The 27,376-nt window shown below is 43.9% G+C and overlaps 1 protein-coding gene across 2 annotated transcripts; it reads left to right on the top strand.

The window, feature by feature from the left end:
• The first annotated feature begins 13 nt into the window (after positions 1 to 13).
• Positions 14 to 26,556, top strand: LOC147014367 (creatine kinase B-type). Of its 2 annotated transcripts, none has more exons than XM_085852286.1 (8): positions 14 to 162; positions 1,990 to 2,192; positions 3,159 to 3,313; positions 8,192 to 8,324; positions 11,929 to 12,100; positions 13,476 to 13,599; positions 25,105 to 25,294; positions 26,081 to 26,556. In XM_085852286.1, exons 2-8 carry the CDS (start codon positions 2,000 to 2,002, stop codon positions 26,257 to 26,259), a joined length of 1,146 nt encoding a protein of 381 aa, XP_085708412.1. In that variant the 5' UTR covers positions 14 to 162; positions 1,990 to 1,999; the 3' UTR covers positions 26,260 to 26,556. The 2 variants fall into 2 exon arrangements, with proteins under 2 accessions (XP_085708412.1, XP_085708413.1); XM_085852287.1 differs by lacking the exon at positions 14 to 162 and adding an exon at positions 414 to 490.
• Positions 26,557 to 27,376: the final 820 nt, after the last annotated feature.

Below are 27,376 nucleotides of genomic sequence, written 5' to 3'. Positions count from 1 at the left end.
AGTCCGTTCCACCAATCAGCGCCCACTGCCAGTTTCACTCAGTCCGTTGCACCAATCAGCGCTCGCCGTCTCTGCCTTAAAGTGCCACACGGGGGGGGGGGGTGGCTCGAGATCCATCACCGTTATTTTATTCCTCTTCAGTCAGAGCAACCGGCACCTCAGGTGAGGGAACAACCCGTGGGGCGTTGATTTGTTGGTGATTTTAAAATTAATTTTCTCTTTCACGAATTCGGTGACACGTTATTGTTGGTGGATTTAATTTTATTTTCTCATGTTTGTTTGTAATTTTAATGTTGATCCAGTTGTGAGAATCTCCAACCGCCTTTTTTTTAAACCCCCCCTCCCTCCGCGGTCCAGTCCCTGACCCACCACATCGTCCCGAGCTTGTGACGGATTTATTTACTCGTTGTTGGTGTAGCGCAGGCATGATGGGCCGAATGGCCTCATTCATCAAATTCCCTTGCTATTCCTCTCTGAGCCCTTTGAGGAGGTGAGCCGCTGTTTTTTCCATGACGCACCTTGCTTACCTGCGCGTACGTTGGCCCGTTGAGTCGGTTAATTTTCAACGTCCTGCGAGGACGCGCGCGCTCCAAGCGCGCTCCAGCCGGCTCGGGGATTTATTTATTTATTTATTTTCGATCGGCTTTTTTTATTTATTTTTTTTAATTAAAAATTATTTATTTTATTTTCCCCTCGATTTCTGTATTGGGACAACTTGATTATATGAAGGTATTGGTTTGTATCCTCCACCTCCTGTCTGTGTGCAAGGGGGGGGGCGAGTGGTGGAGTACAGTATTTGAAAGACCACAGCCCGTTTAATATCGACCGCTAATGGTGCGCACGCCGATCGTGTCGTCCTCTGCATCCTGATCCCGGTCCTGTAAGGCTTGCAGCAGGTTGTACGCATGCGCAGAGGGAAGGTGCGGTAAAATAAAGGCGCATAGAGAGGGTGAGCAATCCTTGTAAGTCTCTTCCCCCTTCTCCCCCCCCTTCCACCCCCACATCTCTGCCTGTCCTGCTGCGTCCGTCCCCCTTTGTCCTCTGTACCAGCTTAAATGCAAAGCTCTAAATTCCCATGTACGCATATCCTATATGGATAAACGGAACTCGAAGGAGCTGTACGTAGTCTTGAGGGATGATTGGTGGATTCAGTTTCAACATTAAAATCGTACTCTGGACTCTCATAACCTCAATGTTATCTGACATCGCGATACAGCATCAATGCTTACTTTGAACTCTTGTCCTATCACCACCACCACCACCACCTGAAATGAGCTTGAACTGAATACTATTTGGCTGTCTAACTCTTGTAACTGCCAACCGTCACTGGTGGTGGTGCTTTGGGGACAAAATTGGTCCGTCATCGCAGTTGAACCTGTAACTTTCATTACTGCAAGTTTGTGCTCCAAAGGTGGTTTGTGGGTGACACGATGCACGCTGTGTCTTTCATTTATTTTTATTACACCAAAAAGTCCCTCATGAAAGACCTCTGAAGCGAAGGTTTTGGGTAGCTTGAGGAATTGATGTTTAGAGCATGTTGGATTCTAACCCACAAACCCTTGCCCAACCTAACTTTGTGCCCCATAAATTTGAAGCGTTGATTGTAAGTAGTTGTGGTTATGCTTCATGCCAGTTTGGCAATGATTCCCTTCATTCGGGTCTCCAAGGGGCGAATGTATCGTGTCGAAGTCGAGCCAGAAAAGTCGGAACCACACTGACCCTACTCTTGTCCTTGCGACTGTGCGTGTGGTGTGAAACGTGCAATGGTTATTAATTGCATCATGATGCAGTGGGATGGGTTTGCAAAATACACCTTGCATTGCCTGGGGTTTTGGAGGTTCTTTCCCTCCACCCCACCCATCACCTGGCTATCCTCAACTTGACTTTATTTAAAACCCATAATTGGTGCCAAATGCTTTGTTCAAGATGTAAACATCTTCAAATACACAAACTAGCTCCTCCCCTCCTCGGCGCCGGTTACTTTTGTAGATCTTCAATCATGCCTTTCGGCAACTCGCACAATCTACGGAAGTTGGAGTTCTCCATCGACGATGAGTATCCGGACCTGAGCACACACAACAATCACATGGCGCGCCTGCTCACCCGTGAGCTATACGGCAAGCTGCGAGAGCGCCAGACGCCAAACGGAGTCTCGCTGGACGACATCATCCAGACAGGCGTGGACAATCCAGGTATGTGAGTTGAGATTAAAGTTGAAAAAATGCAAATAAAAATTCAATTGTGATCTAATTTTCAAAGATTTGCAACTCAGGGTGAGTATGGTACTGAGAATCCCCCCCCCCCCCCCAAGTGATCATTGACCATGCTGCTATATGCCCCGCTACTGGAAGTGTACCAATGTTTTAAAACGAATTTGTAACTGATTTGTTGAAAATGCTTTGTATGAAGATTGCTTTCCTGGAATTGCAGTTTTAACTTTTTTTTTTATTTTTTTAATCTCACGTGCTCAACTTTCAAGCATCTGTCAAAAATCCAAGGGTTTCTCGTTGGAATCTAATCTTGGATGTGTGTAAATGTTTGTTGGTGCAGGGTTTCCGTCCAACAAAGACATTCCCGTGTTGGTCGTGTTAGGTCGGCTTAGGTCTGCTTTCACGGGCAAAAATTGAAATGTCATCAAGTGCCTTTTTCATTCCGTCTCGCTGCTCTTTCCAAACGTTTTTTTTTTTATTTTTTTTTTCAATTTAATTTTTTTTTTTGTTGTACTGTTTTCTGTGGAGACCATTCTTTATTTATGGATTTGCAATTGGAGTGCATCACAATGTACTGTTTTTCGAAAAAAAAATTTGGGGAATGAGCAATCGGGTAATAGCCAAAGCGAAGCAGGTGAATCGGTCTTGATGCCATGCAAGTTGTAACAATTATTTTTGTCAGTCAGTTTTGAATGATCGTCTTGTCAAGGCTTTGCAGAAGCTTTTTCGGGTTAGTTTTACCTGGAACTGCAAATGCTGTTTCAAAGGTTAAAAGTTTATTACTCTTCTGGTTTAAATTTTATTCAAGGACGAGATAACTGCAATCATTTTCAGTGAGTGGATTTGTTGGGTAGAATAACAAAAATATCCCAAGATGAAGGATTTTTTTTTTTCTTGGGCAAGTTGCTGGCAATGTGGTGTTGATCATGTTTGACTTTCCTCACACAGGCCACCCATTCATCATGACTGTGGGCTGTGTGGCCGGTGATGAGGAATCGTACAGTGTTTTCAAGGAGCTGCTTGACCCCATTATCAGTGACAGGCACAATGGGTACAAGCCCACAGATGTACACAAGACTGACCTAAACTCCAATAACCTGAAGGTGAGGTGTTTTAGGAGAGCCCAGGAAGTCATGTGTATTGAAAGGGTGTGCTCCAGTAGCATTTATATATTGGTTTTTGTAGGTGACTAATGTTGTCTAGTTGGGTGCTAGATACCTGCTGAAGACCAGCATGGATGTGGTACATTGCTGGGGATTAAATGTGTCACTTGCCTTGTGTGATGGAAACTCAGGACCCATCCGTCATTTTAGAATGGCGGCCAGTGAAATGTTTGTGGCCACCTGCTTTTGTACAAATGAGGAAATGGTAATTTGCTCAGAGGGAGAGTGGTGGAGGTTTAAATGAAAGTCTTCCTTTTGCATACATAATGTCCTTTTGACTTGTTTGGCATTTTTCCTTTCCTGTAAAATGTCTTAATTTCTTGCATCCACAAAACTTGTCCCAATTCGAGAAAAATAATGTCGCTTCATGTGTTGGAAGATTTATTTATTTTTTAATTTCCTCACCCCCTTCACCAAAATGTGTTTTGGTTTTACGTACTTTTTAATTCCCAAAATATGAATGTGGTTGAATAATAGCAATAAAAGTTTGTTTATAAAGGCAATTGTAATTACCAATGTAGTCTGTTTGATTCTATCGATTCACATGTTTTGCATCGCTCTATGTATGACCATTGCAATTGTCATGGAATGGTACACAAGGTTAAACCAGTGTGCATAAGCTCGGAAAGCATCAGAATGATTGATAAAGGTTGGACACGAAACCATTTATCACACCATCCCAATCCCTTTGCAATTCCCACATCAACCAGTCACACCTCTATTCTGCCATTGGCTACTTGCTGTGTTCCGATTCCAAACCGATCAGAAATGCAAGAAGTCATTGATTGCTTCAAAGGAAGTTGTCTATGGTAAAATATTAAATTTCCCTTCTTCGTGTGTTAATTACTGATTGCGTGAGCAATCTAATTGAGCAAATGCAGTGCAGTATAAAGTGGGCTCTGGAGCACACTCTGGTCTCGTACCGCAGCTGCACAAAGCAATTAAGATATCCTATAGCTTGGGCCAAGAAATAAACGTAGGTTGCACCTCGCTTCCTGTCAAGAGTCCAGTGAACAATTCACTCTCCATTCATGGTGAAATGGCCTTACAACAGATGCTTTTGGGTAAATTCACTCAAAGCACCATTTTGATTCAAATAATTCCCGTGGTAGCCGGGTGTAAAAACATTGCCTAAAACTCTATCCGTGAGCAGAGCCCATGTTGGATTGCACTCTCAAATCGTTGAAAGTGATCTGGATTTTGGAAATCTGCTAACATCACTGCCCTGCATAAAAAAGGTGCAAAAACAGATCCCTATAACTACAGACCAATCAGCCTTCTCCCAATCATCAGCAAGGTGATGGAATCCATCATCGCTTCAGATATGAAATCCTTCCTCTTCTCCAATGGCTTGATTTTCCAATCATCAATTTGGTTTCAGACCAGGTCACTCTACCCTGGATATGCTGCTTCTGCTCTCCCATCAATGGATGGAGGTCCTCAATGCCAGACAGGAAATCCGAGCCGTATCCCTGGACATATCACGTGCTTTTGACACACTCTGGCACCCTGCCCTACTCACCAAACTCTCTTCCCATGGTATTCAAGGCCATCTCCACTCATGGCTCGCAGACTTCCTCTCCTGTCGCAGTCAACGTGTGGCCCTAAATGGAGTTCTTTCATCCCCTCTTCCTGTGCAGGCTGGAGTTCCTCAAGGTAGCGTTCTGGGCCCTGTTCTTTTTCTGGTTTTCATCAATGATCTCCCGGACTCTCTGGAAAATCCTCTATTTCTCTTTGCCGACGACTCCACCCTCTGCCGTACCATCTGTCATCCCTCAGACCGGCAAGCAGCAGCTTCTTCGCTCACTGCAGATCTGGATAAAATCACAAACTGGTCCAACACGTGGAACATGTCTTTCAATCCAGACAAATCTCACACTCTCACTATGTCTCTTTGAAAGGACCGTTTAGAAAACCCCCCCATCCACTTTCTCAACAATCCTCTGGAAGAAGTCTTTTCTTTCAAGCTTCTAGGTCTCACTATCTGCCATGACCTTTCCTGGGAAAGTCACACTTCCAACCTCGCCTCAAAAGCCAGTCGCCGACTGGGAATCCTACGTCGTGCTAAGTCCTTCCTCGGCCCTCTTGAGCTCCTGACCACTTACAAAGCTTTTGTCCATAGCCTGATGGAGTACTGCTCTCCCCTCTGAGCTGGTGCTCCTGCCTCCCACCTTTCTCGGCTTCACGCTGTCGAAACCAGGGCATTCAAGATCATTGGCATCTCCCGCAATGAAGCTGAGTCTTTGGGCCTCTCACTCAATCACCGCAGGTTGGTCGGTGGTCTTTCTGTCTTCTACCGACTCCTCTCCAGCCTTGCCCCCCCTGCTCTCTCTGCGATTTGTCCCCACCACATTTCCACAGGGCGCTCAAGGTCCGCCAACAACCCCCTTCTGGTAAAACTACCAAAATCACGAATCACTGCTCATCTTCACTCTTTCATTCCTCTTTTTTTCCCGCCTTTGGAATAAACTTCCTCACTATATTCTTTCCCATTCTTCCCTCCAGGCTTTCAAAACAGCTGTTCACCACCACCTCTTATCTTCCCCCATCCAAATCCTCGATCTTTTCTACCCCCGATAATCCACCCAAGCCCACTTCCTTCATTTCTCCTGCTTTCCTTCCTGAAAGTCCCTGAAATGTCCATCTTCTCTTCGCCATGTTCCCCGTCCCATCCCCATCCCTCTCCCTTCCACAGTTCACCTAATGTGTCTGTTCCCCACTGTTTTGTCCCTTCCACTCCCGCCCTCTTGTCTCGTGCCTCCTTGCTGTGAGTTGTGTGTTAGCTCTCATACGAGCCTCGACCAAGGTATACAAAAAAAAAAAGTGTGGTGTTGAACATGGACGAATGAGAGGTCTGTGTATGGCAGGTGGATAGCAATAAACCATGTGGTTTGCAAATTGTATTTGTTTAAGCAAAGTGTTTGTTGCTGAGGAAAAAAACAAACAAAAAAAACCTTATTTGTTACCTCTGCCACTGAAGGTGGAGGTCGTTTTCACCCCTTTGTCTGTCTGTTTCTGTCTTTTTGGTTTATTTGTGTGCATGATTTATCAAGGTTGTGGATGAATCCAGATGAAATTTTGTGGATAGATTGGGTGTGTGACAAGGCCGAACTGATTTGATTTTGGTGAAGATCCCGATCTGGATCCGAATCCGACCACTAGAATTTTTAAAGTGATTCTTCACCATTGAGCGATGAGCCTAAACCGATATATGGCAGGATATCTCAAAACGGTGTGGATGGGTTCAGACCAAACTTGGTGGATACATTGAATGTGTGAGAAGAACGAATTGATTCAATTTTGGTAAAGATCTGGATATGAGAATTTATTTAGTGATTCTTCACCATTGAGACGCAGGGCCAAAAATTATTTTATTATATATATATTGTTACAGATTTTAGAATCAGGTCTGATGAATGCATCCAGGTCCTCAGTTATTTCCTTAAATGCATGTTCAGATTAGCCCCATCCCCATGTCTAATGGGATCTTAAATGTGATGCGTTGAGAAGGGTAAAGGATAGATCCCTCTCTTATGGGAAGTTTTTTTTTTTTTTTTTTTTTTTTTTTCCTTCACGACAGACACGTTCACACACATTTCTTTCATGAGCTCTGAAGCCCGCCCTCATTTTTCCTCAGCAACATTCTTTAACGTGCTATGAAGCCCACCCTCATGTTTCCTCAACATTCTTTTGCGAGCTCCAATGCCCGCCTTTTTTTTTGAGCGCACGGGTCGTCATGGTAACCGTGCCCCAGTGGGGTGGGGTGAGCTTGGGACGGACGGCACCCCGCGGAGAAGGCCTGGGGATATAAAAACGAGCGTGAAAGCGTGAGGTACATTCTGAGGAGAAAGGAGGGAAAAAAAGCGTTCTGAAGAGAGGCAACCAAGAAGCGGGTCTGACCAGTGCGAACGAGACAATTCGGCAAGCGAGCGTGTGGTGCACGTGTGGGTGTGAGCAGCGCCACCAACAAGTGAGGCACGGGTCGATCACCAGTGTCTAAACCCGCGACGGACGATCTTGGTGCCCTCCAGACTTTGACTGGCGTGCACGGCAAAGCTGGGTGCTGGCGACGGAGGTGACACGCATGCACGCATTTTCAGGACTTTTTCGCTTCACGGACTACTTTCTGGTGAGCGAGACGATTCTCCCCCTCCCCTCCCCCTGAATGATCTGCTGGGTACCCTTGTCTGTTTAGCTGTAAGCAAGTCAACCCCCGATAAGCATATGTTCTGTCTCTTTCCTGGCATTTTGATTGATTTTGCTTTGAAATTCTTTCTTTATTTACCTCAGCAAATAAAAAGTTATTTTTATTTATTTGTCGATTTCCAACGTGTCCGTGTTTGTCCTTTCCTTCCATTGGTCTAGCATTGTCCGAACCGAGATAGACTGGGAGGTAATTACAACAGATTTGATCAAAAAAAGTCTGCTCGGCCGCTCTAATTAAAATCTAATCAGATAACATTGGTGCTTTGCCAAGGGCGTGCTTCCCGCTCAGGTAACCACATGACCTCTAGTTAAACGGAATAATTAGACTGCGGACACTAACTCGTGGTTGACTGGGTGGCGTTCATGGTTTTAAAACAACCCACCGTACCATGACTAATTGTGAGCGGTGGCCCCATGTCCTGCTCAACAGAGGACAACCGGGGATTAATCCCCCTGAGTGACGAGCTGCTTTGGTCACCGTGGCCGCAACAATATATATTTCAAAAATGTATTGGACCCGATTTATCTTCTTGTGGATCAGGCATTACATGGTGGAAGTATGCGCTCTACCAAGTGCCCTGGTTTTCTCCATTGTTTTTTTATGATTGTCAGGGTGGTGGTGATCTGGATCCAAACTACGTGCTGAGCAGCAGAGTGAGAACCGGTCGCAGCATCCGAGGCTTCTGTTTGCCACCACACTGTAGCCGTGGGGAGCGACGTGCTGTTGAGCGACTTTCTGTTGAAGGTCTGATCACCTCTTGTAAAACATTGCTTTGGTTGTTGATGCAAAACCACCCGTGACGCTATTGTTTTTGTTTTTAAACTAGCAAGGACCTGGATTGCTTTTCAGGAACGGAATGGCTATTTAATTTTGCAGCAGTTGGTGGAGGTTTCTTTTTCTTTTAATTGATAAGAACAACCAAGTTAAAATGTTATTTGCTGCTGTTCAGTTGTCAGCCTTGTGGTTACAACTTTGCTTTCCCTGAAGTGAGACTATGTCTTGTTCTTGATTTATTCCATAAAAAGTATGACCCTGCAAGGGGCAATGTACATATTGGTGTGCAAAATGGGGGCTGATTTTAAGCATCTGCCCATGTCTTCTTACATTGAAGGTGTATTATTTTTGGTTCACGAAAAATATGAGTGACCACTATATTTGTTATTGTTGTGTCTGTCTGTCTGTTGGGTAGTCGATCTAGTTGAAAGAAAAAAAATTTTTTTTTTTTTTTTGAGATTTGTTCTATCCTTATTATCAGTATTTAAAATGGCTATTTCATTTAATTCAATGGTGATTTCGATGAAACTTGGTTGGTAGGTTCATACCATGACCAAGTTGTGTGCAAATGAGAACCGTTGCTATGGACACCACCGTTGCCGAGCAACGGGACTTTGAAATTTTAGAAAAATCATAAATTTATTTTTCCGAAAATCAAAAATCGGGCCACGAGCGACTGTGGGCAGTACATTCAGCCATATTGTCAAAAAATTCCAGCCGGATCCTATGAAAACTATCGGAGAAGATAGACTTTGAATGAACCCTGGTCGAGAACAATAAAAAAACGAAGTTCGTTATATCTCAGAGACTGAGTCAGATATACATGAAACTGGTATGGTAGGTTCATGGTATGTCCTAATTATGTGTGAGAAAGAACCGTTGCTATGGACCCCTCCATTGCCTAGCGACGGCCGAAAAACCTCAATGCGGGGGGTATTTTAACGAAAATACAATCTGCAGCATTAACCCTTGAAGCAAGAATCATGAATTTTCTTGCGCTTAATCCTCAGGTCATTCCCCATCGAACGGGTCCATCGTGTCAGGTTCTATTGGGTAGTCGACTCCCCATGTCTGCCTACCAGCTTGTCTGTCTGTCTGTCCTGAGCAGAGCTCCGTGGGTTTTGATCAGATCCTGAGAATTTTGGTGGGAGGTTTATATCATGATCGAGTTGTGTTTTCCTGAAAATGAGCGTGGTCCGCCCATTATTGGTGGAGCCACGCCCAAAAAAACGTGTTTTTAGGGGGTAGCTGATTTCAATTTGCATCTTCTCCTCGGGGTTTTGTCGATTCTGACGGGTTTCGGTATTTGGTTAGCCCCTATGGCACCTGCATAGCCCCACGGAGCTCAATTTTTCATTTTCTTCCCAAGGTCAAGGTCACAAGGTCACGAACTTAAATTGCGATTTTGACAAAAAATTCTTCTCTGAGGGGTTTGTCGAATCTGGCAGGGGTTTCGATATTTGGTTAGCCCAATGGAACCTGCAGAGCCCCACAGAGCTCGTTTTTTATTTTTTATTTTTTTTTCTCCATTTTTGTCACAAGGTCACGAACTTAGAAAATTGAGAATTGTGTTTTTTGGGGGTAGCAGATTTCAATTTGCATCTTCTCCAAGGGGTTGTTGAATCTGGCAGGGGTTTCAGTATTTGGTTAGCCCAATGGCACCTGCATAGCCCCACGGAGCTCGTTTTTATTTATTTATTTATTTTTTTTTTTCTTCATTTTAGTCCCAAGGTCAAGGTCATGAACTCAGAAAATTTCGAATTTTGACATAAAAATCAGACGACCGCCCAAACTTTGAGAGCTCGGATGACAATTTTTTTTTTATGCATAATCTTTGTTTTGTTTGTCAAAGATCATAATCTTTGTTTGTTTCATAACAACATTGTTTTGGGACCTTTTTTAAAGGTTATGCAAAGGTCAAATTTTTAAAGTTTTCGACATTTTGCAGCTAATAACCTGTCACTCCTACCACATCATGTTCATCATTTTTATAACTTGGTGAAACATTATCACATTGTCGCATCCTTGACTTCTGAAACAATCTACATCGTCAAATACCGCTTGTAAACCATCGTTGTCTTCAGACTTGTTCCAATCTTTCTTTCTATTGCCAACAATTACCATTACTTCATTACTGAGGTATTCTCATTCAAATTTGGAATGCATGTAACATGGCATAACATGAATAGTGTTTCTCAACCTTTTTTGTCCCACGCTCCACTTTGATTTTCAAAAAAATCGTACGCCCCACCATGATTGGAGACACTACAGTACATGTGTATTCAAAAGGCAAAGCTATGAAAGCGATCATATATTGATTCATTAATTCTGAATCCTCATGCCCCACCAAAATATTGCCACACCCCACCTTGAGAAACACTGGTCTTATACATTTAAGAAGCATGAAGGTATATTGATATAATACTTTTAGCTTTTTTGGGGGGGGGGGGTCTCATTCTGAGTTTGAGTGGTCAAAGGTGAAACGCTTAAAAAAAAAAAAATGCACATTGCCATTCTCTTGTATTTGAGGTGGGGGGAGCTAAAATTTGAGTGCTTTCAAACAGCCTGAGATGTGGCAAAACACTTTGGATTCGTTTGGGGAGGGGAGAGGATATTTTACAGGGGACAAATGTCAAATTGCTCTTGATTTAAGGTTTTGGTTTGCTCTTTTTTTTTTTTTTTCTTCTTCTTCTTCCTTCCCCGTTCCTTTACAGGAGCGAGGCTCATGGAAGAGCAAGGTATAACTGACAGTGGGACAAACTTCAAGAGAATGATCAAACAAAGGGGGAGGGAGGAAGGAAACACTAACAAGCAAGCAAGATGTTTGGGTTAGGAAAGGTTGATCAAGGTAATGAAGATCATGGGTCATAATTGGGGATTACAGGAGATGGTGGTGCACTTGAAGTCCTAGAAGGAAGTGGAACAGAACATTCTCTGGCAAGTGGTTCCATAGATTCAAGAAGTGAGGATGGAGTTGAATGTAGACCCATGCCTCTATTTCAACCAATCAAGATAACTGGCAAAAGTATGCCTTGCAACATCCACTGATTAAAATGGATGAACATTAGTTTGCTGCTTTTCTTTACATTCCACAAAGGGATGAAGATCAAAATCTGGTTTGCAATTATGGTGTTTGGCCTGCCAAGCATTTATATTTAGAGCACCTCAAACATGAATTGGCAGAAAAATACTGGGCGACTGACTAAACCAGGTATATATATTTGTCTGGGCAGATTAGGCCTTTATTTAATCTTGTGACATCTTTCATGTTTCCCTTAAAGCAAATGGTATCCCTTTTTCACAATGGAAATTAGAGCTAAATTTGGCAATTTTGTGAATGAAGTCCGAGCTGACTGTTGGTGCAATTGTATGATTTCACTTGTCAGGTGGATGTCCAGGAATTGTATTTTGCAGTTTTAACTTTACTGTGGTTGTGGAAATGTTTTGGAGAAGCATTTGCTGTTTGTGGTGGCATGGTCAGGGAACTGAATTGTCAAATGAATGTATGGGAAGCAATTTTTTTTTTTTAACTTTGCACTTCTGAAGACCCCCTATCTGTGCCCTGCATATGCAGCCTTAGATGCTCTTGGAGGGGACCTCAAAGGCAAATACTATCCACTCAAGGGTATGACCGAAGAGGAACAGCAACAGCTGATTGATGATCACTTCCTGTTCGACAAGCCAGTGTCTCCCCTGCTGCTTGCATCTGGCATGGCACGTGACTGGCCTGATGCTCGTGGAATCTGGTTTGTAAAACTAGGGTTTTTCTTTTCATGAAATTTTTTTCCTCTTGTTTTGTTTTGTTTTGTATTTATTTATTCATTCTCCTCAAGCCCCATCTCTATTATGCCCCTGCCCACCATTTATCTTTCTATATCAATGGCCTGTGCACCACAACACAGTATAAACAATGCAGGTGGAATCTTCTTTCCGATGCCCTGACCAATTTGTCATATTAAGATGATCAACTGCATGCAAACCCAAACAAAAATTAGGTCTGTATCTTCCACCTGAAGAACAAGAATGCAGACCAAAATTTGCACCCATCGTGAAATGTAACCAGGCTGGGGAAATGCGGACACCTGGGTACCTCAGGGCGATCTTGGATCATTCCTTAATGTACAAAGTTCATAATCGGTAAACTGAAAGCAAAAGTCAGTACCCATAATGCATTGTTCAGCAAGTTGGTAAATTCCAAATGGGGAGCCAACCCAACAAATTGATCAATAGTGCTAACCTTCTGCTTTTCCACTGGAAATGCATGCCCAATTTGGGCATGATGACCCCATGCCAAGAAGCTGGATCGGTAAACACTAGTTGATGTTACATCATTGACTGTCAAACTCACTGGGTTTAGCTTCTTGGCATGGGCTCATTGTGCCCAAATTGGGCATGCATTTCCAGTGGAAAAGCAGAGTGTTGGTACTGTTTGATTTGTTGTTGGGTTGGTTCCCCATTTGGAATTCAACTTGCTGAATAATGCATTATGGGTACTGACTTTTACTTTCAGGTTACCAATTTGGACTTTGTATGTCAAGGAATGGTCTCGGGTCACCCTGAGGTACACAGGTTCTGTGCATTGCTCCAGCCTGGTTACATGCCATGATGGGTTGAACTCAAGCTGATGTTGCATCACTGTCAAACTCACCAATGCAGCTCTATCTGCTTAATGGTATTTTATTCAACTTCAAGACTGCAACCTAACCTCTGAGGCTGAAACGTTGGGATGAAAAATCCCAGCTGGTCTCAGATGACCTCTGAACCTTGAGCCAACAAACTCCCACCAGGCGCTGATCAATCTGGTGCCACCTGAATAGACTGCTGGAGTTGGAAGCAAATATGCTGATTGCTGAGATGGGGTATGCGATACAGTAAAGATGCCAACTGTTAGTGTGGCTTTCGACTCAAGACTATGGAACAACTAATTCGATGAGGCATGTTTGTCAAAAGATCTGGCACAGACTAATGATGTGCCCAATGGCAGGCAATTGTGTGGTGACATGAGATTAATTTAGCTTTTGCACTCCTGTGAATTTGATGTCATCTCTTGGATTGGGCAACATTGCCTGATTAATTGTTATCCATTATTATGTTTTAACTTTCATGCTCATTTCCTGGCAGGCACAATGACAAGAAGAGTTTCCTGGTTTGGGTAAACGAAGAAGATCATCTGCGTGTTATCTCGATGCAGAAAGGTGGAAATATGCGGGAGGTGTTCGCACGGTTCTGTCAAGGCCTGCAGGAGGTGAAATGACCGTTTCGGTGTTGAGGCGTTTTTGCGAAAGCAAACATCTAAGTCATCATCTTGGAAGCTAAGCAACAGAGCAACTCCAGCTCTCTTGCTTGGCTCCTCATTCTCAAACCACTCGGTGATACTCTGAGAATCCACCGAAGCATTCTCTTCCCTTTTAAAGTCTGTTTTACAACAAGGAAGGTGTTGGTATTCAGAAATCTTATGTTTGTGGGGTGAGGGATATTAAGCTGTTTGATCACCTTTGAGATCTGAACCTACAATTTTAATTTACCCAGTCCAATGCCTTGCCAGAATAAAATAAACACTCCTAATTGTAATCAAACTATTTTGACACTTTGTGACATCTATCGGGTAGCATGTCTTCTGGCATCATGGTGTTTGAACCCATGAATCAAATCTATTATCCTCTGTCAGACTGCCCAATCCAGATCTCACCAAATGTGGAGTAGATTTTGTTGCAGCTCTTGTACTGTATATATTGGCGGAGGTCAGCTTTTCTGCAGCATGCTTTTATTGTTCATGTCAGAAGCTGCAGCCCCAGTCTGTCCTCAGATCGAGGTTGTTCTTGACATATGGCACGATCTTCCTGCAGTAAATGTTCCATTCTGTAAAATGCCTTGCTGATGTACATCTTGCCACTCAACTGCAGCAAAATCTGGATCAGGCCTTCAAACAAAATTATTGATTTTATACCTTCAGAGGTTCAAGAACCTATCAGGCCAATGTTGCCAAAACGAGACCCATGGGAGGTGCATTACAGAGCAGACATGCACGGTCTCACGAAAGATTTATGAAATGCAGAACTCTGAGATGAGACGAAAAATAGATACGTTCGTGGATAAATAAATGATTAATGAATTGCAGTATAATAAATAAATCCTCCGACAGTACAACAAAGCTTACACCTCTTTGGGCTCAGTCTTGCATTCACACACAAACGAGGCAAGGATTGTTGAGAGCTCAAATGTCCTAAAGGGAATAGCTGTGGGAGCAGAGCAGCAATGGTGGAGATTCAGTGAAGCAAATGACAGAAGGTGGGTGTGCTGCTGCACAGATGTCCCTAGCAAAAGAGATCTGACACCAATGAGCATCCCCAGTGAAAAAGTCACTCAGGTGCTTAAATACTCCCTCCCCACTCCTCTTGCCCCTTGTGATGTGGTGTGGCCACTGACAGCACCTTCCCGTCAGTCCAATCAAACGGCCCAGAGCACTGCTCCGAGCAAGTGGATCTGGTGAATAGCATACCATGTTATTTCAGCATTGGGAGGGTCCTCCCAGGTGACGTTGATGGCACTGGTGCTGACGTCACATCCTCAGGCCCTCACCAATTCCAGAGGGAGGTGGTAGAAGGGAGCAAACTTTATAGCGCTGTGTGTTTGACATTAATTGCCCCCTTGGGGATCCATTCACCTTCCCTTCCTTGGCTTAAGGCCCGGTCACACCTTGACGTTTTAGCCAGCGATGGTAACTTATTAAAATGTATGTAAAACGCTGGCTTACGTTGAACTTTTGATGTTTTTTTTTAAAGATTCGGACGTATTCATAGCGACTTGGTCTTATGTATAACGCATTGGTAACGGACACAGAACGTTTCGTTGTGTTATAGATAACTTATACCAACGAATGTCGAACCTGTTGTCGGCCTACACAACCGATGCCCAACGGTAGTCTAACTTTGGCATAGCGCGTTGCACGCATCGCCGACGATGTCGTGACGTAGCCTATTAAAAGGCTGACGCACAACGATTCGAATCATAACTGCCGTAGAAATGGAAGTGACAACATCGCGGTCACACCTTGGCGATCTTGCCAGCGTATGCCGACCAAAGAAAAATGTGTCTAAAACGTTGGGGCACGTCAAATACGGTATGAGTAAGTTTGGTATACGTGAGTAGAACGCTAACGTACGCTATCATACGTCGTAGTAAGTAGAGTACGTCAAAAAATTTTAAACATGTTCAAAATTTTTGGACGTACTCGGCGTATGACACACGTTCCGCATGCGATGGGGATAAGTTTTACACACGATATGTGGACGCTTACACACGTCCACAAAGGCTACTTATAAGCTACTCATAAGTCGAAACACGTCGCGGTCATGTCTTTTTTACGCGAAACTTATTTCTAACTTATGTTTGACGTGCTTTGAACCAATTCTTTACGTAGTCCCAACACACATTGACGTATGTAGACTTATTCCAATGACATCTTCCGGTCGACAAAAAAAAAAAAAATTAACGTGTTTCTAGCTTACAACTGCCATATAAAGACGTGTTCCCAGCGGTTTTGGGAATTGGTATATAAAAATGCTGCTCATAAAAGGGGAACCCAACAGTGTTTTCAAGTCCTTTTTGAGTCGATGTCCATGTCAGCAGTAACAGTATCAGGATTAGTATTAGTATTAGTAGTAGTTTGTTCATGTTGGCAGTGGTAGGTGAGTGTGAGGGGGAGGGTGTGGGTTATGATGGATCGTCCTTGCGTCCGCGTGTCCACGGGTAGGAGACATCTTTTCACCATTGTTCGAAGTTCTTCGCGGCTAATTTTTTTATGGGGCTTTTTCAACAATGAGCTATAGCTTGTTTTTACGATTTAGGTCTATTCATAACGGGTTGGACAAATGCACAATGAACTAATAATGTGCATAGAGCGCTTTGATTACTTATAGATACGATATACCAACGAATAATTATCGTGAAGCCTGCGTTCACAAACTATGCCCAACGATAGCCTAACTTATCCATATCGTGCGGCAGTTTATCTTTGCCGGTGACGTGGGGTTTGCTATTCATAGGCTGCCACTCAACGATTTAAATGGCTGCATCTCCACTATTGAAAGTAGACGCTTGCGCTCAACAATTGGATTTTTTTTTACACTCAACGACTTTTAAACGGTACCACTCAGCTATTTTCATTGTTTACAATGAACGATTTAAATTGCTGTCACTCGCCTTTGTTTTTTGACGCTGGGGTTTGGAAATTTGAAGCGTTTCTTCTGAACGTGTTAAAACACTCAAACTCGACTATTTTAAATAGACGCTGCCGATGGACAATTGGAATCATAGCCAAGCTAGACATCGAAGTATGAACATCCTCGTCATGCCGAAGAAAAGTTTGAAGAATGCTGCAAATAAGTGTCCTGGCCGTGGCCGTGGACGCTGACGCAAGGACAATCCATTATACCGACGTCTTTCAGCCTATGAGTAACTTAAAAGTAACGTCTGTCGATGTGTGGCAACGATCGCGTAACGTGCCAACAACACGTTAATCATAGGTTAGAAATAAGTTTCGGGTATGCTAAACATTACCTCGGCGTGTCTCAACTTATGATTAACTTACAAGTAGCATGTGTTGACGTCTGTCAACGATCGCAGACCGTGCATACAACTTGTGGCCAGCGTAGCGGAACGTGTGAGTCATACGCCGGCATACGTCGTGAAATTTCAAGCATGAAAAATTTTGAGAACAACCAAAAAGTACAACGTTTAAAGCCAGCGTACAACGACGTATGGCAGTGTTTTTCAGCGTGCTCTCAATGTTATCAAAACTTACCCATAACTTATTCAACGTGTGCCAGCGTTTGAGAAAAAAAATTCAAAAATCGGCATACGTTGGCTAAAACGTCAAGGTGTGACCAGGCCTTTACATAGGAAGATATGTCACCTTTAACCGAGCTAGCCTCGATCGCACACAATACTGCTTTCCAAAACAGGATGACTTTACCAAAATGTGAATTCCTTGTTTCAGGCAAAAATGAACTATTCTACGTGAGCACACAGTCCATGTTAAGGTCTTGCATTTTGCTAACCACCCTGTAACCCCACACAGGTAACAATGTTTCATCGATTTGAGTGTATCACGGATCATTTAAAATAGTTTGTTTACAATCAGGAGTGTTCATTACCCTCGCTGGAGGAGGTATTGTATTTGGGTTTCTGTCTTGATTTGTTTGTCCATACAGAACTTTTTTTTTTTCGTTTTTTTTTTTTTTTTTTGTTCCCCTCCACCACCACCACTCGCCAGATTGAGACAATTTTCACCATCGGAGCGACTACTCGTGTAAAATGTTTTATTGATAATTATCATAGGTCGTTATGATGTCAATTGCATATGTAGAATGCTACATCTGATCAGTATGAAAATTTGAGGGTTATCTTGTGATAAAATGGTCCACAAAAAAGCCATCGATTATGTGATTCGGTTGCCATATTGTTTTAATAAAAATTTTAAATAAAAGCAGCTGAACAAATAGAGGTGAAACTTTAAATGTATGACCCCTATCGCTGAGGAACGAAAGCTTCACACATCATAGGTCACATGGTTTGACACCCATATTGGATTTACTCAAACCCATAAAAAAACCTTCTCCAGAATGGCTGACAGATTGAGGGGAAACTTCACACAAATGTTCCACAAGCCTTGCGGCTGGCTACCAGGGTATTCACGAATGTCACATGGTCTGGCAGCTATATTGGATTGAGCAAAAATCGAAATTTCTCTTGAACCGCTTGATCGATGTGAAACTTCACAATTATGATCTTGCTGTGATGGGAATAATATATTTCAAATTTCAACATGATTGGATGCATGGTCTGGCAGCCAGAATTATTTTATTTTTATTTATTTATTTATTTTTGAATAAGGCTCACTTGGCTGTGCCTGAAAGGGTTTGAGGGTTGATGAGTCACAGGTGAAATGCAAACCATATCCTGGTTCCTCCTGATGACTTCATCTTTGATTTTATTGTTTGTTTTTTTCTTTGAATTCCTTCTGATTACTCCAATGCAGGAGTAATCCTATTTGATTTTAATATAATTTTTATTTTAATCCCAATCTGAATTAAATTGAATAATCGTCATGGGTCAGGATTGAGTCCGATCAAAGCAGGATGTCTTGGTACCCGGTCATCACTGGCAGTTCTAGATATGTCCGTCTATGAAATACATGACACAATTACACCACACAAAAGTCCTGGTGAGGGTGTACAATGTTTTTTTTTTTTTCTTCTTCTTCTTCTTCTTTCTCTTCTCCCCCCCCCCCCGTTTTCTTTGGCCACTTTGGTTAAAAAAATTATTTTGCCATTTGTTTGATGTATTGCACAGTGTGGCCTGAACACTTTTTTATGGCTGATTCAATATGGAACATTGTTATATTAGTGGGGCTGTTGGTCCAATGGACCAAATTTTTATTGATCTTCAAGGCCTTGTTGCACACCTGCTTGTTGTACTGCTTGAGCATTAGCTTGCCTTTCACCAAGCCCAGATGTGCTTGGGCCAGCATGGGGATTATATGTTCATTATTATTGCCTTATTATGCTACTTTACTATTATTATGCTACTTTACTACATATTATGCTATGCTACTTTTTATTATTGAGTCAGGTCAGGTTCGATCTGTGACCTGCTTACAGGTACCACGTAAACCTGTACTAACCTATTCCATGGTCGGGTTGTCAGCGACTAAACCGTCTCCCCCACCAGGTTTTGTGGTGAGGGGGGTGTTTGGATATGGACACCCAGCAGGATTAAAAACAAAACCTGTCAAAGGGCGGAGGAGCTCCTTGTGAGCCAACGGCCATCCATATCTAGTGCCCAACTGTGTCTGCAGACGTCCTCCTGCAGTTGGGTTACTGCTTATTAGGAGGTTGGTGGCAGGATTTGCACTCCAGCCACCGTAAAACCCTTCATTCCGCAAAACGTAAACGCAAAAAAATCTGAAAACCCACTCCGTGGGAGTACCTCCTGTGCAGCTTCCCTTCGCAGGGCAGCTCACCGGATGACAGGATTGGGGCAAAGCCTTCGGGACCCCCAATCTTTGATCGGAGGGAAACCACGGGGTAACATCCTGGGTCAGATTGCGGGAGAGTGTGTCGGATTGGTGCTGAGGTGTTGTCCACCAGACGGCGGTCTCCTTGGGTTAACCTGAGGCGGTCCCTTTGGGTGGGTGCCTGGAATGTCCTATCCCTAAGAGAGGATGATCACCTGTCTCTGTTATCATCTGAGCTCAAGCGTTTTGACATCGGGATTGCAGCTCTCTCTGAGGTTCGGAGACCGGATTGCGGCGAGATAATGGTGGGTGGTTACACCTACTATTGGTCTGGTCGCTCTGATGGTTACCATACCCAAGGAGTTGCTGTAGCTGTGTCCAATAAGCTGACCCCAATGATAATTGAGGTAACACCGGTCAACGAGCGTATTATGAGATTAAGGATTCGTCACTCCTTAGGTGTCATTTCCCTGGTCTCTGTTTATGCTCCGACTGAGGCGAGTGATCTCACCGTGAAGGACGCATTCTACGCCACACTCGAGTCTGTGGTTGATCAGTGCCCCAGACGAGATACACTTCTAGTCTTGGGGATTTCAATGCATCGACTGGAACTGATAGGGATGGTTATGAGGTGTGTGTTGGTCCCCATGGGTCAGGAACTATGAACCAGAATAGCACTAAGTTCCTTGACTTTGCAAGAAGTCATGGACTTAGGGTGGCTGGTTCATGGTTTCAGCGCCCACAAGCTCATCGCTGGACTTGGTATTCCAACGCTGGCGGTGTGGCAAAGGAGATTGACCATGTCCTCATTGACGGTCGTTGGAGGATGATCCAGAACTGCAGGGTCTACCGGAGTGCTCAGTTCCTCAATACTGACCACAGGCTTGTTGTAGCAACTCTAACGCTGCACCTTAAATCCTGGAGAATGGTACCATCCCAGCCTAGGCTGGATGTTGCCAAGCTCAGGGATGAGAGAGTGGCTGAGGAGTTTGCGAACAGGCTGAGTGGACACTTGGGGGGTCTGGGTGCTTTGGGGGGTCCTGAAGAGTTGTGGAGCGCCTTCAAGACCACCGTCCTTGATGTTGCCGGTGGATGTCTTGGAACTCACTGCAGGACAAAGAAGAATTTTGTCTCTCGAGGGACACTGGATACCATTCACCAGAGTCGCAGGGCCAGGCTGAATGGCAGAGCTGAGCTGTTCAGGGAGCTGAGGCGTAAAACTGTACGTGCACTGAGGGTGGACAAGGAGGCCTATGTGCGAGGAATCTGAGGGGGTAGAGCATCACCTGTGGACAGGTGATTCTCGTCCCGCTTACAGGGGAATTCGCGCATTACGTTCATCCAAGCCCATCCCTCGGAGCACTGCAGTTCGAGCAGAGAGTGGTAGGATCTTGACAGAGGAGTCTGAAGTGAAGGCCCGCTGGGCCGGTTACTTTGAGCGGTTGTACCAGGCTGATCCCCCAGCTGTCGAGTTGGACGTCAAGGGTGTTACAATCCCTGTTGCTGACCCTCAAATCAACTGTGGTCCACCTTCGCTTGTGGAAACACGGGCTGCGGTGAACCGGTTGAAACGGGGCAAAGCTCCAGGGATCTGTGGCATCCATGCCGAACTTCTCAAGGCTGGTGGAAATGCTGCACTCGTGTCGTTGCATGCAGTTTTGTGCTCTGCCTGGAACACAGGCATCATCCCAACTGAGTGGAAGAGGGGCCTTGTTGTCCCTCTCTGGAAAGGGAAGGGTGATTGCCAAGACTGCAACAACTACCGAGGGGTGACGCTGCTCTCAGTGCCGGGCAAGGTCTTTGCTCGGATAATTCTCGATAGGGTTCGCCACCATCTGCTTGAGCACCAGCGTCCAGAGCAGTCAGGCTTTACACCAAAGAGGTCAACGATTGACCGTATCCTTGCACTTCGTGTCCTCACCGAACGCAGACGAGAGTTTCGGCAGGGGCTGCTTGCAGCCTATGTTGATCTCTGTAAAGCGTTCGATTCAGTGAATCGGGATGTCCTCTGGAGGATTCTTGGTCTTCGTGGGGTGCCACCAAAACTGATCGATCTGATGTCTGAACTCTACTCTGGTACTGAGAGTGCTGTGAAGTGTGGTGGTACCACCTCTGACTTATTTCCAGTTGTTACTGGAGTTCGTCAGGGATGTGTACTTGCCCCCACACTTTTCAGCACTTGTATGGACTGGATTTTAGGGAGGATGTCGGAGAGATCAAGTTGCGGTGCATCGTTTGGGAATGTCAAGATCTCGGACCTTGATTTTGCAGACGATGCAGTCATCTTTCGGAGACTTTAGATATCCTCTTGGGGGCCCTCGAGGTGCTGAAGGAGGAGTCTGAGCCGCTGGGATTATGGGTTTCTTGGGTCAAAACTAAGATCCAGGCTTTCGGTGACATCTTGGATGCTGCTGTCCTGTCTGTGTCTGTTTGTGGTGAGGATGTTGAGGTCGTGGAGACATTCACTTACCTTGGCAGTGATATTCATGTCTCTGCTGGCTGCGAGTCAGAGGTCAATAGACGTCTGGGGAGTCATGGATTCACTGGATCATGGGGTGTGGCGCTGCCGGTACCTGTGCGGGAGGACGAAAGTCCGAGTCTTCAGGTCCTTGGTACTTCCAGTCTTGCTCTATGGGTGCGAGACTTGGACTCTGACCAAGGATCTGAGACGGAGACTTAATTCCTTTGGTACCAGGTCTCTTCGGAGAATCCTTGGCTATCGCTGGTCGGATTTTGTATCCAACGAGCGGTTGCTGAGAGAGACTCGGATGAGATTTGTTACCTGCATAGTCCGTGAGCGTCAGCTGCGGCTGTATGGACATGTGGCTCGTTTTCCTGACGCTGATCCTGCTCACCAGATTCTCTCAGCGAGGGAGTCTCATGAGTGGAGGAGGCCAGTGGGCCGACCACGTGCCTCATGGTTGCAGCAGGTTGACCATCATCTCAAGGAGATGGGGATGGGCCTGGCATCTGCCTGGGGGATGGCCAGATGGAGGCCCCTGGAGTACCGGCGGAAAGTGGACGCAGCGACGCGCTGTTCTGGCACATGCTCCCATACCTGACCTGACCTGATTATCCTACTATTGTAAATATTGGTATTAATACATGCTATAAATTGTTTTTATTTGTTATAATAAAAATTCTTGTTTTTTTTTATGAGAATGCCATGCAATGCCAGAAGGACTTATTATGCTGCTTGATGTACCTTGACATGGCATGCGTTTGAAATGTGGGAATTCTCATGGATTTTTTTTTTTTTGTCAATTAACCAAATCAACTCGGGAGGTCATGACTGTCATTTTGGTATATTGCATTCCATATCAGAACACTCCAGCAGAACTCCAGAAAAAGCACACACATCATCCATTTATAGGAGTCTTTCAGGGTCTGCAGGATCTTTTGGATGTTTTGAGTCATCTGCCTTTTTGTTCTTGTTTAATCTGGTCATGGTAGTTGCATTGCAGGCATGGTGGGTGAAATCTGGCTTTCTCGTGTGCCAAATTTCCTTGTTATATCTCCGTGGCAGGCTCACCACAAATCTGGCACCCCAGGCAGTTGCTTGAGTTGCCTGCTCTTAATTCCATCCCTGCCTACCACCCCAGCTTCTGAATTTCCCTCTTCTTCTGAATTCCCCCCCCCCCCTTGCCACAGTGGCAAAAACAACTTGACTGAAGTAGCGTTTCGACTTGGATATTCTCCCACACTGCTGCTCAATCGTTCAAAGTTAAAATGGAGTTCCATATTGGATGCTGATGCTTGTGGTACTGTTTGACCGTGTCAACTTCAAACCATTTGAGTGCTTCATCTTATTCAGCTCAAAAATATCGAGGAACAGTATGAGAGAATCTGAGTAGAACTGCACTTTATCCCTGTGTTCTTTCTTTTGGGAGGTGAGCTGTTTGGGTTTGTTGGGCAATATATTGGTGGTTCCCTTCAGCTCACTCCAAATTTTACAAACTTTGAGTTGAACTTCCTGATTTTTCTGAAATGCCATCTTGAAGCCTTGAATCTATTTAAACTGCTCCTCTGCAATTTTTGGATGGATTCAAGCAAAAACAACGTTCTAAATCGACGCGTCCTATCGTGGTTGAGGAAAATCCAATATGGCTGCACCCATAAAGATGGGTCTTGCATGACTGGCTCCACCTCCTCATGATGCTTCAGTATACTACCAACCCCCACCCCCAAAGGTGGCCTTGTATATTTTGTGTATGGCCTCCAACTTTCTCATTTTGTTCAGTCTTGCATTTTTTCCACCAGGGTTTCTTCAAGATGGCTTTTCACCATGTTATTCCATGTATCCATTCTTGTGATCTTTTCCATGCTCATCAACCCTTCCTAAACGCACCACTTTCCAGGTTTTTGCCCATCTCCTCGAGCCACCTTCAGTTTTTGTTGCATGGTTTTTTTCCCTTCCTCTACTTTCAGCACCTGTCTTGCTAATGTTTGAGCTTGAATCCACCTTGATCACTACGTGTTGTCCTACCCCACACTTGCTCATTCTTGTGTTGCCCTGTTATGCCCTCTACCCTGGTGTTGGTGTGCTTCACCACTTTCTGCCATTGTTCTCACACTTCCACAAGCCTTGACTTTACATTAAAAAGAAGAAAACAAAAATTCCTGATTGGTATCATGCAATATGGTTTTAAAGCAATACTACTGGTACTTTGGAATGTTCGTGCTTTGTCAATTAAAGGGTTGCATTTGATGTTTCGTATAATGTTGGGAGTCACCTTTGATTATAAAGTGAAAGTAATGCTAAATAATCTTTGCTGAGAAGCAGGTGCCATAATTTGGTCACTTTTCCCAGCTAACCTCTTCACATGGCCATTTAGTTTATTGCATTTGGAATAAGGTTGGCAGGAGAGCCAAGAGGTATGCACACTTGTCTGGGTATGAATTTTGGTCCAGCTATAAACTGTCACCCTTGTGTTTTACAGGTCAGGATTTCCTCGGTGCCATCCATCAGATGGATGTTGATGTTGGTTAGGGTCCTTCGTTAGGGGGTAAATTTTCGAATTCATTTATTTTAAGCTTCAACCCCCGGAATTCGTTGGAATAGTCGAGAAAACTCTTCTGGTGTTTTCATTTCAAATTCCAACAACATTTACCTCCCTCATCGACCTTGAAGTTTCGCCTCGTTTCTCTGGGCGGCTGACATTAGAACGACGACGTATCGACCTGTGCTGAACTTTAAAACGCTCCTGTAATGTCCAATCGTCTCTTTTGATGTGATATGTCGATCTGTGTTTGTGTAATGTGTATTACTCGTTCTCACCCCCCCCCCCCCCGAGCATTTTTTTTTCAGGGTGAAACCTCAAGGTCGATGAGGGAGGGGTAAATGTTGTCCGATTGGAGAGAAAAAAAAAAGTTCACCAGGAGAGTTTTCTCGACTATTCCAATGAATCCCGGTGGTTGGAGCTTAGAAAATCCGAAGTTGAGGAATAAGGACCACCCTATTGTGGGTGTCCTGTCTGAGTATAAGTTGGTGGATGTTAAAGATCCACACTTTTTTTTGTGAAGAGGCAAGTTGTCGCTGTCACCCTGAATAAATAGAGTTCTTGCTCTAACTTATAGGGGGCATTGCATCAGTTGCACAGGTTCACTCGGTGATGCAAGCCAGCAACTGATCCCCACAAAATGTGTGGGTGTCTCATTTTGACACTAACAAAACCATGCATGTGATTTAAATGTTGAAGGCAGACAGCAATTTTGTATGCACTGTTTCCTCAGATTGAGGTGATTTTCAAAGAGAAAGGACACCCATTCATGTGGAATGAACACCTGGGGTATGTGCTCACTTGTCCATCCAATCTGGGCACCGGCCTGCGTGCTGGGGTTCATGTAAAGCTTCCCTTGCTCAGCAAACACGAGCAGTTTGGACCTGTTCTGAAACGTCTCCGACTGCAGAAACGAGGCACAGGTCAGTTGCACGCTCCAAGATCTGTTTTGATGGCATTATCTCAGTTTTGTCTAGCAGTCCATCTGTGACAACTTTTTTTGTTAGCGCAATCATTTGCAAACCACAGCAGGCATTCCCACCAAAGCTGGCACAAGTGTAGACTGTAATACAAAAATTGACTCGTTACATTTTAAGTCCAAAAGGACATGCACCCTTTTGATTGAAAATGTTACCGCCCACTTGTGAACGATACATTTCAACCAAATCGGGTACAAATATGAAATGTAATCGAAATATGAACAGATTTGCCCCCCCCCCCACCCGAGTTCAACAGTTCAATAGTTCATCGGTCATGTGCCTTAATTTTGCAGACCATGCTTTCACTCCTGACCTATAGTTTAGAATGCAAGTGGGTTGACGTCTAACACAGGCAGAGGTATTCACATCACTTTATTTTCTATTTGGTCTTTAGTATGATTTGGCTATGATCGAAATCAAACCGCCAACTCAGATCAACGGATGCCAGTCTGGTTATGCAACTACTTTATTTTTCTCCTTTACTGGTAACTTGCTTTTCTCCAACATTCCTAGTCTATATTGGTCAGTGCAGCCTTTTGTTAATTGGAAATAACCTGGTTGTAATGAAAATACAGCTGATTGCCTTTGTCATGTAATTGAAAATGTGATTTTGGTTGGTTATTGCTGGGAATTTTTTAATTTTTTTTTTCTTCTTTTTTCCAAAGACCATCTTGATGTGATTTGTTTAAGGTGCATTTGCCACGACCTGATGCACGTGCTTGTCTCCAGGTGGGGTTGATACTGCCGCCGTAGGCGGTGTATTTGACATTTCCAACGCAGACCGCTTGGGTTACTCTGAAGTAGAACTCACACAAATGGTGATAGATGGAGTGAAACTTTTAATAGAGATGGAAAAGCAGCTTGAGAAGGGAAAGGCCATCGATGACCTTATCCCCCAACAGAAGTGATGCTGATGTATAAAAAAAAAAAAAAAAAAAATGGTGGTTTGACAACTTATTTTGTGTTCAGCTCATTTCCATCATGGCAAATCCCTTTCGATGACAGTCCTTGTAGCAGTATGGTGACCGCTCTATTACGTCTGTTCTGATGTTAGCCTCTGCACTCCCAATTATCTGTCATGCACCACTTGCTATTCTTTAAGTGTGCTCTGTCCATCTTGCTGATCATGACTGAGTGGTGTGATTTTATTTTTTTTTCCTGAAAACAAATTGGTTGCTCTGTGCTCAATAAACCCTCTGGCATGACTCTTGGTTTATCATTTAACTTCACCTATTGTGCATGCAGATGAATAATTAATTGATAATAATCCTGGTTTAGCTCCAATTGTGTTGTGAATATTTTTGAGGTGGGCTTGCACATCCAAAGTTGGACACAATGGCGTACAGTACGTATGTAACATAAATGGTAGGTTGGTATACTGATTATAATGGCAAGCAGGTCACCTGGGCCATGCAATTTAAATTTTTTACATGGTCACGTGAAACTCCATATCCAAGGAGTATTGATGCATAAGACATGACTTTATTGACTATTTTGGTTCAATCCACCTTTGCATGTCGCTTTACTGACAGATTTAATCAAAAGACCATATTGTACTTCACAAATTCTGCTCTCGTCACTATCATTTGCACGAGATCGTCTTCTGTCTGGCAACATCGCCATCAACCGAGCTGCTTGTGTCAGGAATGTGCAAAAATCGCTTTTGCTGATCGTGGTGTTTGCTTTAGTTTGAACATCCACTTGAAATGAGTGACAAACGTTTTGAAAACTTAATTGTTCTCATTTACATTTTATCACTGATGCAGATTGTGTTAACTTTAAGATGACCATTTGTAATAATTGAAGCATGCAAAATTATTTTATTCATTTTGTTGAAGCATGCAGAAACACCCCAATTGAGTTTATTTGTACAGTATTAGATTCTGTTCTCTTCTGGAATAGATGGTTGGGAGAGGGGGAAATGAGAGGCTCGAACATCTGTATAAAAATGGGGGAAGAGCAAAAGTAGGAACCCAAATTCACACATTGTTGGGTTGGCTGGGGAATTTTATTTATTTTAAATTG

This window comes from Eptatretus burgeri, chromosome 13, assembly GCF_056783735.1.
Source record: "Eptatretus burgeri isolate ZD-2024b chromosome 13, Ebu_testis_v1, whole genome shotgun sequence".
Lineage (NCBI taxonomy): Eukaryota > Metazoa > Chordata > Myxini > Myxiniformes > Myxinidae > Eptatretus > Eptatretus burgeri.
This window is presented reverse-complemented; position numbering and strand designations above follow the sequence as displayed.